This window comes from Chenopodium quinoa, unplaced genomic scaffold (genome assembly GCF_001683475.1).
Source record: "Chenopodium quinoa cultivar QQ74 unplaced genomic scaffold, ASM168347v1, whole genome shotgun sequence".
Classification (NCBI taxonomy): Eukaryota; Viridiplantae; Streptophyta; class Magnoliopsida; order Caryophyllales; family Amaranthaceae; genus Chenopodium; species Chenopodium quinoa.
In genome coordinates this window covers 4,306,770-4,319,287 of record NW_018742798.1, presented here as the reverse complement: position 1 = coordinate 4,319,287, position 12,518 = coordinate 4,306,770, and the positions used below count along the sequence as shown (strand labels likewise).

The 12,518-nt window shown below is 35.6% G+C and overlaps 1 protein-coding gene across 1 annotated transcript; it reads right to left on the bottom strand.

Annotated features, from left to right (window-relative positions):
* Positions 1-297: 297 nt before the first annotated feature.
* LOC110724989 lies at positions 298-9,303 on the bottom strand. The gene is made up of 7 exons (XM_021904470.1): positions 8,988-9,303; positions 8,775-8,845; positions 5,107-5,215; positions 4,635-4,717; positions 2,779-2,937; positions 1,453-1,554; positions 298-780 (listed from the first exon to the last, which is right to left on the bottom strand). Exons 1-7 carry the CDS (start codon positions 9,058-9,060, stop codon positions 628-630), a joined length of 750 nt encoding a protein of 249 aa, XP_021760162.1. The 5' UTR covers positions 9,061-9,303; the 3' UTR covers positions 298-627.
* Positions 9,304-12,518: the final 3,215 nt, after the last annotated feature.

Sequence of the window (12,518 nt, the reverse complement as noted above, 5' to 3'; positions counted from 1 at the left end):
TAGTCGTAAGTATTTATATGCTAGGGGTAAAAATGGAAATCTCTTTGAAAAAATGCAAGCGTTCCCTTGTAAAATGGGAGCGACGTTTAACAACCCCTTACATTATGCATTATGATTTATGCTTTCCAAAATAAAAAATAACAAAAGAACTTAAATAAAGTAAACTAATATTGAATCACGGAGTATTTTGTAATTTAATGTTATATTACAAATATTTTTTTTTTTTCTATGGGACTAATATTATGAGACCAAAGGAGTGTCAAAATTTGGATGTTAGTGCAAAAACAAGTCTTGGTGTAACACAGAAACTTCCCCTTTAGGAGTTTTATTTCTTGTCAATCATGAACAATAAAAAATTAGAACACGCTTTGTACAAATTTTGATCGTGTGGCTTGATGTTTACAAGTCTTAAAACTCTTAACCACTAAAGATGTTATTTTTTAAAAGTAAATTATTAATGACTGAAAATAAATTGACACTTATTTACACATACAGCCATTCCCTAACATCCTTGAAATAAATTGACAGTCAGAAATATAAGAGAGTTTCCGACTAAGCAACAGAGTTCACATATCCAGAAATTGCAACCAGTTCTGCAACTTACAACAAATTTTGCCTCCCACAGGGTCACCAAATCCCTTCTTTGGACATTTTCAGGAAATGGGACAGTGTAAGGCTAGGTATCTCCAATGAACCTGATTTTTTCTTCTTTATCTTTGTGGTCTTCACCGCTTTTGAGCCTCTACTTTGTGTCTCTGTAACTGATATCAAATCATAGAACTGTTCCACGACAAAATTACAACAGCGAGGTTACTACTATTTTACTGAAAAGCTTAATATTAGCATCTTACAGAAAAAGGAAGAGGCAATACAAGGGAATACAGAAGCTACTCGACATTTACTACGTATCTGAAATCTCTTTGGTCTACCAAAGATAAACGTTCAAAAACATGGTGGTGCCAAACAGAAAATCCTCTTTTTCCCTCTTCTGTTCAATAAAACTATAAAAGTACAATTTAGCTGCCAATTTTTGATGGGGTCTGGGTCTCTGTATACCTACCTCAGGTATTTAAGCATGTCATGAGTAAGCTCAATTTGTAAGGAGGGACAGAGAGGCAAGCTACCCACATGAGCCTGTGGTGGGATGAGAACTTTGGGACTTTCAATTCACCAAGTGGATCTCTCATCACTTAAACAAACCTTCAGTGATTGTGCACATTCTCATTTACTTCATGACTTGCATATATCAGTTATCTCAGAATTTATACGTCCCTCAAATTTAGATCATATTTTTAGTTTGCCCATAAAAACAATACAACCCTAATCCAGTTTACAAATAATAATAATATCATCCTCACTTCCCAACTCCTGCTTACCTCTATACCTTTTAGAAACCCAAGATGTACTACAAACAAGCTCCAAACTGCCGGAAAAGAAGAGGGAAGCTATTACCTCACACACACCATGAAGCAACAACCTGTGGAACGGATCTTGGACTTGAAACAACAGATCTTCTGAACCATTGTCATTCCCAATAAATGAGCGTATGCGATTCTGCAAGGGAAGAGATGATAGCATCAGAAATTTGCAAGACAAGGAGCACGAATGGACTTATGTGGGGGCTGCAAAAGGTTGGGGAAGCATAGCAACAATAACAAATGTTCAAATAAAATGCTCATGGCTTTGTAATTTAAATTTAGGTAAGCTGCGAGATGAAGGAACTATAACAAGCACAGAATTTTACTGCTATACCAAGCTTCAGAAACAACTATAAGCCGATATGGAATCAAAAGGTTGGAGAATCAAAATTCAATAAATAAAAAAATAAAATAAAGTCATATAAAATAAAATAAATTAATATAAAATAAAATAAAACAAAACAAAACAAAAAAGAAGAAAAAAAAATTGACTGCACTTGGTTAATTTCGCCAATATAAAGATTTTATCAGTAATTACCCTGCCATAAAGAAACATAAACAAAACCAGAAATATAATGTTCTTGATGGCCTCACAGAGTTTACTTCCCAAAGCATATAACTTATGATTAACAGTCTCCCTAAGAACATATACCCAAAAAAGAAAATCTCAGAATTTGACTTTATACGAATTATCATAATCAGTATGACCCATAAAGTAGAAGCAGATATAATGGATCAGATACTATGTCGATTAAGATGCTACAAAAATGTTCACATACCACGCATTAAAAATATGCACCAAAAATGATAGAACACTTGAACAAAAAGAACAAGCAGAGTCGATTCATTGCTAATCAGACACTTTTTCATGTAATATCATGTTCCTAAGGCAACCTTAGGTTTAAAAGGCATGCCAAGTCACAGGCCTAATCACATCAGGAACAACGGGGTGCAGCAAAATATAAGGGGCCCATATGCTTAGGAAATGAGGAGAGCCTCCACCAAAGCACATCGGCAGAAAAGAAATAATAGAAAAAGACACTAGATAGCTAATTATAAAAAAATTGAGTGAACTCAATCTGAAAGTTAGCCTAACTGCACTTAACCACTCAATTTTTATTCATAGGGTAGGTTATGTAGTTAAAATGAACTTCAAGCTTTAATCTCATCAATGAATGGGCTAAACCATAAACATATGGGGAATACATAAGCACAAAACTTACCTGGAGAAACATTAAAAAAAATATAAAATACAAAAATACAAAAAAAAACAAAAAAAATTAAAAAAAAAACAATAATAATAAAATATAAATTAAAAAAAAACTAAAAATAAATAAAATTGTATGGCATACACAGCTACCTCATAGCCCTCAACGAGTTCTGGTAGGTAGCTACGTCGAAAAGCTTCCCTAGTTCGACAATCAATTCTATGCCATGCATTCATGACTGCCATTTTATCAGCGTCGATGGGGCTGTTACGCTTCTGAGAAATTGGTCTTATGGCCTTCAACAAGTTAGCCTATAAAGCAAAAAAAGTTGTTGAAATTGCTAAATTTATTTGAGGTTGCAAAGTTTGGAAACAAGTGCTGCTCAAGAATGATATAAACAATAATTTAGCATTTACCCACAGTACAAATCAGGCATCAGTTCTAATTTCATATGCAAATTGGCTGAAGCAATGACTATTACTGACTTCTAACTGTAGCTGATCCTCCAAATTTAAAAGCTTGTGATATTGAGAATGCATCACAGAGATTTTGCAATATTCAATGACTTCATTATATCTTGCTTTGGTCTTGGGCAATAGTGTCTTCCCTTAGGAGACCATTCCACAGGAAAGAGGGCATTTCCCCATAAGTTGAAGATTTTTGCCTACAAAACTAGCCTGTCCCCTTGCCAATTATTTAGAAAATAATAGCTTACTTTTTACCAAAAAAACTATACATTGTTTCAAAATTTGCTAATCAATTCAAAATATTTTGTACTAATATTCAGTAATATATATAATATATAGATACAATTCAACTTTTTCTCTAATAAATTGCATTAAACCTGGAAGAAAAATCAACTTTTGTAACTCAAATAATCTTACAGGGAATAAATACTTCAAGTTTAAACAAGAATAATAAAATAAGCGAGGAACACGTCTAAGAATGCCTAGCAGAATATTTAATCGTTCACAAGTTCTCAATGATCCACAAAGCAAAACTTAGTGTTAGCAATATACTAGTTTAGAACCCGTGCTATGCACGGTTTTAGAGTACAATAATACTTTCATAATTCGTTTATTTAAAAATGTGTAAAACAAAATCATTGTCCGTAAGAAAAAACATAAAAAAAAAAATTATAATAAACATTTTATTGTGATATATTATAATACATGTGAAAAGGAAGGAATATGGAGTACTAAGATTTTTAGTATTCATAGTATTAAAGCTTAATTTTTTTTTTATTTTTTTTTATTTTATTTTATTTTTTTTACGGGAGTATTAAAGCTTAATTTTATTCTCAATTAAGTAACATTTTTTTATATACTTTACTTTATTGAGAATAAGATTATTATGGTGTGCATCATCCCTTCCCTAAATACAAGATAAAACGTAACAAACTTACTTTTAAAAAAATAATAAAAAAAAAAAATAAGCGGAAAATTTTTTAATGAGGTAATGCCAAGTGTATCTTAGGGATAATTATGGGGATTAATTTAGTATATAGTATAGATATATGCTAATATGCTATTATAGTAGGCATTAAATGCCCATGGCACAATAAAGAAAAAAAAAAAATTAAATGAAGTGATTCTCCAGTGCATGCTATTATCAATTACAATCTTCATTTTCATGAATAAAATGTTGGTTGATAACAATAAAATTCAAAACATTGTCTGGTTAAAACTAGTTCAGTTCTACTTTTGAGTTTCCAGGTTTTCACGTTTAGGAAACGAAATATTTTTGCGAACAATGCTTTTTTGAGAAATCTAATCCTGATAATTCATAATTACGAGGACTCACAAGATTAACAATATAATGGGCAATTGATGCAAGTAATCACATACTACTGTCAATATCTGGATACCAAACCAGAATATTCATAATGACACAAAAGGATCCTCAAATTTTCTGAAACTTAAATGTTAAGGCACAATCTAATTACCTTAGATGTTTTTTTTTATAAAAGAAGCGAGAAAGGGTGGTGATAAGAAAGAAAGCAAATGACCTCTTTATCCATGTCTGTGTTCCTAACTTTGTCCCAATCCCCCACATTTGCCATGCAAAATGATGATAATGGAACCTCCTCACCTGAAACAAACTTTACATCAATAACAAGAAATAAAACCATCAATGGGGGAAATGTTACTTTAAAGCCGATCAACTAATGTTAACATACAAGTGCTACATAATATCAAAAACCATAAATAACCACAATATTATGAGTTAAAACACCCTAACGAAGTTCTTTGGCAGAAATTTGTAGTTATTAAAGAGTAACCAGACTTCACACAACCACATAAAGTAAACAATTTTTAGGATTTGTCTCAAAATGGAATCCTAGAATACCTCGAGGGCTTTGGAGGTAGTTTGTGAATTCCAAATTTGTCAAGGGTACCCTAATGAATTTTACTAAATACCAAGGGCATTGGGTGAAACTGCCTATATTAAAACAAATTTCTCAATATGAAGCAACTTACCCCAGGGTGGTGGAGCAAATAATCCCCTAATTTCTTCAGCATTGAGACGAGGGACAAGCTCCATTAGAAGTCGGTCATTCAATAATCTTCGTGACCGTCGATTGCCAACCTGCATCATATTTGAAAGGAAAAACCGGGAGGGCAATAAGAGAATTAAGAATGATAACACTAAGCATATAGTCCATACAAAGGGGCACTTAAATGGCCTAGGTGTGACAGTAACACAGTACATTCGGTAAGTTTAGTAACTATGTTCAACTAAAACATCTTAAAAGTTAAGAAAAAGCAATATGCTATTCGAGACTACAACATACTGAAGATCATAATCCTTATGAAGTACAAACCAATAAAAGACACATCTCACATGATTCTTACACCAAGATCATAATCCCTCTTCCTCGGCTCTTAATCTATACCTCCCCTTTTACTTTGTAATTTGATATTCAGTACATTGGAAAGAAATTATAGGGGCATACATCATGTACCAAACAATATACATATGCCTATATAAAATACATACATAAAAAATTAAAGTAAACAATTAGATAAGGATTGATAAAAGGATGAATATAGTAAATGCATAGCCCAACCACCCAATTCAGATACTATTAATCTATTATGAGTCAAAACCCTAGTCAAAGTAATTGAGACTATGGTAATTCATAAAATTTCATTTTCAAGATTGTAAAGTATCTTGTGGGTATTTGAATAAGTGGGGCAACTAATTTCTAGTGTTGGCAAGTACACCATTTGTTTAAATAATTGCCCCCAATATACAAAATGTTTATTTCCTAAACAGAACTAAGACAAATTGCCCCAGTCAATATATTAAGTAAAAGGATCGGACAAATCCTCTAAAGGCTCAGACTTTACAAATATCACCAACACCCTACGCATTATCTGTAAATCGACAATTTAACAGCTTGTATACAGTATACCTCATCCTCAATAGAAGATCCTCAATAGAAGGAAAGGCACTAGCAATTCCTACATAAGCCTGTCATCATTTGGCACATCTCATATATAGAAACATCATTTGGCACATCCACACAAACATTGCAATATGGAGTACCCATGGAAGCAATTTTATCGTATGGAGTAGCCATAAAGGCGACGATATTACTTGGAGAAGCCACAGCAAAAGGCTCAGAAGAGGGAGAGGACTGAATAGGTCATGTACAAATATAAATGGGATGATAAACTACTTGCTGATAAAGGCAAGCCTTAGGATTCTTTGAAATAGTGAATTAGGCCGAAGAATGGAGAAACTAAAGGGCTCATTTCGTGGAAAATGAGGGAGATAGCGCATGCCAGATATAGATTATGGACTTGTGTAGCATAATACAGGTTATACTTGTGTTAATGATAGTTCCGACGGTTTAGTTTCAGTCATAATTTGTACATAGGTACGCCAAGTGCTCTTCTCCACTGATAATGTCTTTGTGTTGCTACCCATATCATGCAACAGAAGTCTGAAACCTCTATTTAGCACACCCTATATCACTCTTCTTACGCAGAACGAAACCCATAGCCTTCTACACTCTTCGGCCTAAATCACTCCTTTCAAAAAATTCTTAAAGCACGCCTTTATCAGCAAGCATTTTATCATCCAATCTATATTGTTGCATGACCCAATCGATCCTTTCCCCCTTCGAAGTCTTTCCTAGATGAAATACCAAAGTCCGAAAGTCTTAATCTTTCCCACAAGCCATGAAGCATAAATCATAATCCTATCATTCTCAGTCTACATCAAAATCCCGATTCAATATAGCTAGACTCCCTAAACTCTACCTGTAAGGTATACCTTTGACCAAAGGCAAAAGAAATACCAATTTAGATCTCTTATTTTAGATACACCATCGTAGAGATTTACCCCAAACCCTCCTCTTTGTCTATGGGTGATAACCATAGCGATTTAGTTTCAATTATATCTTCATATGTGCAGGTCATGCTAGTGTTTATCCTACTACAAAGGAAGAGGTGGACAAGTTGAAGTGTTTAAGTCATGATACAGAGGATGTTGGTGGTATTTACCATGGACTGATCCTTTTAGAATTTGGTAGATCCTTCTACCAAGTGAATGGGGCGATTTGTCTAATCCTTATGCTGAGAGTATTATTAACAGTGGTATAGTTTCATTTAGAAAAACGATCTAATGTTAGTTGTTTATGCTTCAATTGATATTATGCAACTCTTGTTTTCATATTGTGCATATAAGATATATGGATGGATTGTTATTGATTTATTTGAATTTTTATATTTTAACGAGTACTTCCTCTATTTTTTTTAGTTGCATCACTTTACAAATTGCAGATTCCTAGGGAATAATAAATGGACTCATGTGATAGGAGAGAGATAGATAGAGTTTATTGACTACAAAGATAGGTGATACAACTAATTTGAAACTTCCGTTTTAGGAAAGTGATGCAACTAAAAAGAAACATGATGTTGTACAATGAATGCTTTATCACTTGAGCACACCCGACTGAACTTTAGTACTAAATGATGCTCGGCTATTTTTTAATTTAATTAAAAAAAAAAAAAAGGTACTACCTCCGTTTTTTTTAGATGACACGTTTTGCACTATTCATATAACCTACTTTAACTTTGTTTTGTGACTTAGTGCTAGATAAAAAAAAGTCATGTAGGGTCTTGTTAGTTTCGTCTCAACGTCTAGTTTCCGAATATCAAAATTTTATATTTTTGCTAATACGCAATTAAAGATATTTATATATGAAAGTATGCGTTGGCATTTTGGCAAACATGCCTAAATGAAATGTGTCAACTAATAACTAAATAAAAACAGAGGAAGTATTACATAAACTAACACAAACTAATCATTAACAAACAAAGTAGTCATTTACTCCACAATATTTACGTTAATTTATCAATCTTTTAATAGATAACGACAATCATTTCTTAATGAAAATTCACTACACAACTTCCATCGTCAACATTAGCAACTGCTAAATAATAATCACCAAACAAGAGCAATAAATTCATGGGGCAAAAGAACACAAACAATTATAGCTACACCTCTTATCAACAACATTCACAAGACATGGGATGGAGCAATTTGGGGACCTAAGGGCATCTAGGCCCTTATCAAACGCCCAAGAACCTTAATTTATGGCACAAGTATGTCATCAAAAAAAATTTAGCTACAGCACATGCGGCCTGTCTGCATTTACTGATGAAAATCAAGAACAAAAGTTTATGAAATCTAGACTCCCACCCCATGAAGATAGAAGAACGGAAAGAAAATTTAGATAATCCTTTTTTTATACGAAAAATAGTAAAGATAGACACTTGTTAGAATGAAGTTTGACCACAAAATACGGAATAAAACTATTGAAGAACAACTGGGAAGAAGATAGATTACTTTAGGATACACACAACCATCAGAGTATCAGAGATATTAGTTATGAGCTAATTATACAACCATCAAGAACGGGAACCCAACCCGTTTACCTCATCCCTTTGCGGCTTTCTATACGCAGAATACATAAAATAGCTATCATGGAAAACATAATGACAGGCTTCGGCTTCCATATCAACAGAAAATATTTAAGTGAAAAACAACAGTAACATTTGACATTTTAACTCGCATAAAATGCAACTCATGAATAATCAGAAAATCATAGTACGGAAAACGAAAGGAAATTTACATTGGAAGCTAAGCCCTCGAGCATTTCGATCTTCTTCTCAATCAAAGCGCCCCGAGATTTTACTGTATCTCCTGCAACAACAACAAAAAAATTAAAAAAAAAAATGAATACAAAATCATCACAAAATTAATCTTCAGCAAGTAAAATCTGCGGATAACAGATAATAATTAAGCGTAAAAATTATGAAAAATATCCTGGAAATGGGTTTCAAACCTTCATCATCTCCGAAAATGGAGGTATAAAGAAGCAAATCTTTGTCTTTCTGGAAAATGTCAGAGGTAGCCATGATTAAAACGAAGAAATTGAGAAGAACTTGTCCCTGATTTTAGTATGTCGTAAATTAGGGTTCGTGAATTTTGAGAAAGGGGGAAAATATGGTAGCTGAAGATGAATGAAGAAATAGAGGTGTGAAGAAAAAATTGCACGACAAGCAGAAATTTATGAGGTAGAAATTGAGAATGGTAGATGTTAGATTATGCTTTTCTGTGTTACACGAAAGTTGAAGTCGAATATTGATGTATAAGAATATACTTTGGTTTTAGTTTTCCCACCTCTCTCTACCGTATCTTCTTTGTCAAACAATGTCAATTTTGACTTACTATTAATTTTTGGAAAATTTGCAAATTACCACCCAAAAATAGTATCAATTTCTAAATAACCACCCATTTAAAATTTTATTTTAAATTACCACCCACTAAAATATTTTTTTATGCAGATTACCACCTTTTTTCAAAATCCGGTGGAATTCAGATGAGTGGGGCCCTCCTAACGGCTAGTTTCTCCTTCCCAATTGAATTTCCCCCCGATTTCCCCCCTATATAACATTTCTCCTAACCTAATTTGCGATTTGGACTTCAAAGTTTCCCCAAATTCCTCAAATTTCAGCCCCTTGTAATTGCTGTAACATCTTGAAGAAACCTCAGAGGTGAATTCGCATCAGGTAACCTATTACATTCTTTAAATTTAGGGTTCTAATTGTGCTGAAATTTAGGGTTCTAATTGTGCTGAAATTGGGGAAAACTTGCTGAAATTGGGGAAAACTTGTTGATTAAATGCTAACCTCTGACGTCGCCATTGACAGCAAGCAATTGTCAGGTGAATGAACTCAGCACGTGGTCCCCAACAGACGCCCTAACAATGGTGATTTTCGCAAACAACCTTCAAGCTAAACCCCAATTACACAGGAGCAAATTTTTCTCTCAACTTAAACTAATTTAGGGTTTTAATCTGCAATTTAGGATCTAAATTTGAAGAGTGGGTGAGAATTTATGGAGTTAGGTGAATTTGCAGAGAGAATTGACTGAGAGAATTGAGAGAGGAGTAGCTTACAATAGTGAAATCGACAGAAAATAAAAAAAATTAGGAGGGCAATAGCGACTGTGGGCTCCACACACCTGAAATCAACCGGAAATTTAAAAAGGGTGGTAATCTGCGTAATTAAATATTTTAGTGGCTGGTAATTTAAAATAAATTTTTTAATGGGTGGTTATTTAGAAATTGATACTATTTTTGGGTGGTAATTTGCAAATTTTCCTTAATTTTTACATAAAAAAAAATAGCGGTTATAATTTAAGGAAAAATTGTCAAAGGTTAAGAGCTATAAACTACGGAGTAGCTTAGAAAACTCTAGAGAGAAAAAGGGACGTTTTTCCAAAGTGAGCCAATTTTGGCAAATATTAACCAAAATGGTTGCGTGGCAAAAGTATTTACCAAACTAAGCTTCCAGGCTAAAACGCTGTCTCGGTCAGCGTTTTATGCCTGGGTTTTTTTTAAAAAAAAATCAACCTAAAAACGCTGTCTGGGACAGCGTCTTTGTTGTTGACCTTTTTTTTAAAAAAATTTTGTAATTGCCTTTTATTTATAAAAATGTTTTTAAAAAACAAAAACAGTTATACCAAAGACGCTGTCCCAGACAGCGCTTTATGTACAACCTTCCTTGTACCTAAAACGCTGTCTCAGACAGCGTCTTATTTTCAACCTAAAACGCTGTCTGGGACAGCGTTTCTCTGCTGGTGTGCAAAACAGCAGCAGAATCAACCTTTTGCCACTGATCTGCCACTTTCTTCTGCCCCCACCCACCACCCCCTGCCATGATTCTTGCCACCACAATCCACCAACAACCCCCACCATCGACCACCATCTGCCACCCCTTTTGACCTCCAACAACACTTCAACCAGCTCCACCACCAACCCCAACCATTCAACAACCGTCGATAACCACCCACCACAACCAACAACACTAAAACCACCATGAACAACCACATTAACCACCACGGGCCATCCTTTCTTCCCCATTTTCGACTATGGATTCCAAATGTCTGTTGTTTAATGTACATTAGCCCTGAAGGATCTATTTTGACTGACATAAATCCGATTTGGATAAATAAGCAAACAGAACTTCAAAACACAAACAGATTCATTCAACCAGCATGTCTTATATTGATAATGCAATCGTTATATACAACATTCCAGGAAAAAGGACAAAACAATGATACAATACGTTCACTACTCATCAATTTGGTGTAACCCTTCCCTAGCCTCATTGTCGTCCCTTCGTCTTGGACGACGCCGAGTGTAATGGTGAATGGTGGTGAATGGGTTCCGGTGCGGGGGGGGGGGGGGGAGTGAGCTGGCTGGACGATGCGTCCTCCTGGGTTCTGAAGGGTGCAGAACTGTGGAAGATGTACTCCTCTTCCTCTGTGTGCAACGTAGGATCACCTCCACTGCTACTCTAGCCGAGGTCGAACCGCGAATGGATGGAGTGACCATCATCACCGTCCCGCTGTTGGATGAGATGACCGTGACCATGTCTGCGTAAGGAAGTCGCGGACATATCTCGCATCCGCTGGACCTGGGCTCTGGTGGGTCCGTCTGTAAGGGCGAGGGACAGTGCATCATACATCGCCACCATATCCGCCGCCTGTAGTAATCATCGATCAGTCAAGTACATGATATTTAAAAAATGAGGATGATAAGTATAGTAAAAGAAACTCACATATCCGCTAATGACGTCATGTGTCGGGTGGTAATGGATGGACGGTGGTGTGTAGCTGGGGTTGATGAAACGGCGTGTGATAAGCCTGTACCACACCATGTACGGATCATCATGATCCATAACGCCCTGCATGGGATAACCCTGAACGATATGACCCAACCGCTGCTCCCATAGCTGAAGATACTGCCAATGCTCCAGTGCCCAGTTTGTCTCCGTCTTTCCCCGACGGTCAATGTCGTGAAGGCGCACGACAGTGTCACAGTTCTGGGGAATAGGCTGCTGCAGTCCGAACTGTCACATGACGCGATCAGGTAGGTGACTCTCCACAACCTCGAAACAGATCAGGGGGACCCGGGCACGCCACTCTCCCTGATGCTCCAGTAGAGGCATGACATCTACCAACTCCGGTACATACGGATCCCATGTGATCTGCAATAACACATCCTAAATAAGTTAGTCCACAATCAGTATACACAGTACCTAAATGATTACAAATGTCTTCAGAGTTTGTACCTGATCCTCAGTGAGTCGATCAAGGGAGTCTCGGTAGTATGGGAGACCCGTCGCCGCATGTGCCTGTGTGAGTTTGGGGACCATCCACCTGGGGCAACAAATTTGGTAAGTATGTTTACAAAATGAAATCGTATATGGGAAAAAAAAATGACAATTGTTACAAACCTGCAACCGTAAGCCTCATCAGCTGCAGGGCGAGGCGGAGCGATGTACGGCTCGTACTGGTCATCCTGGTC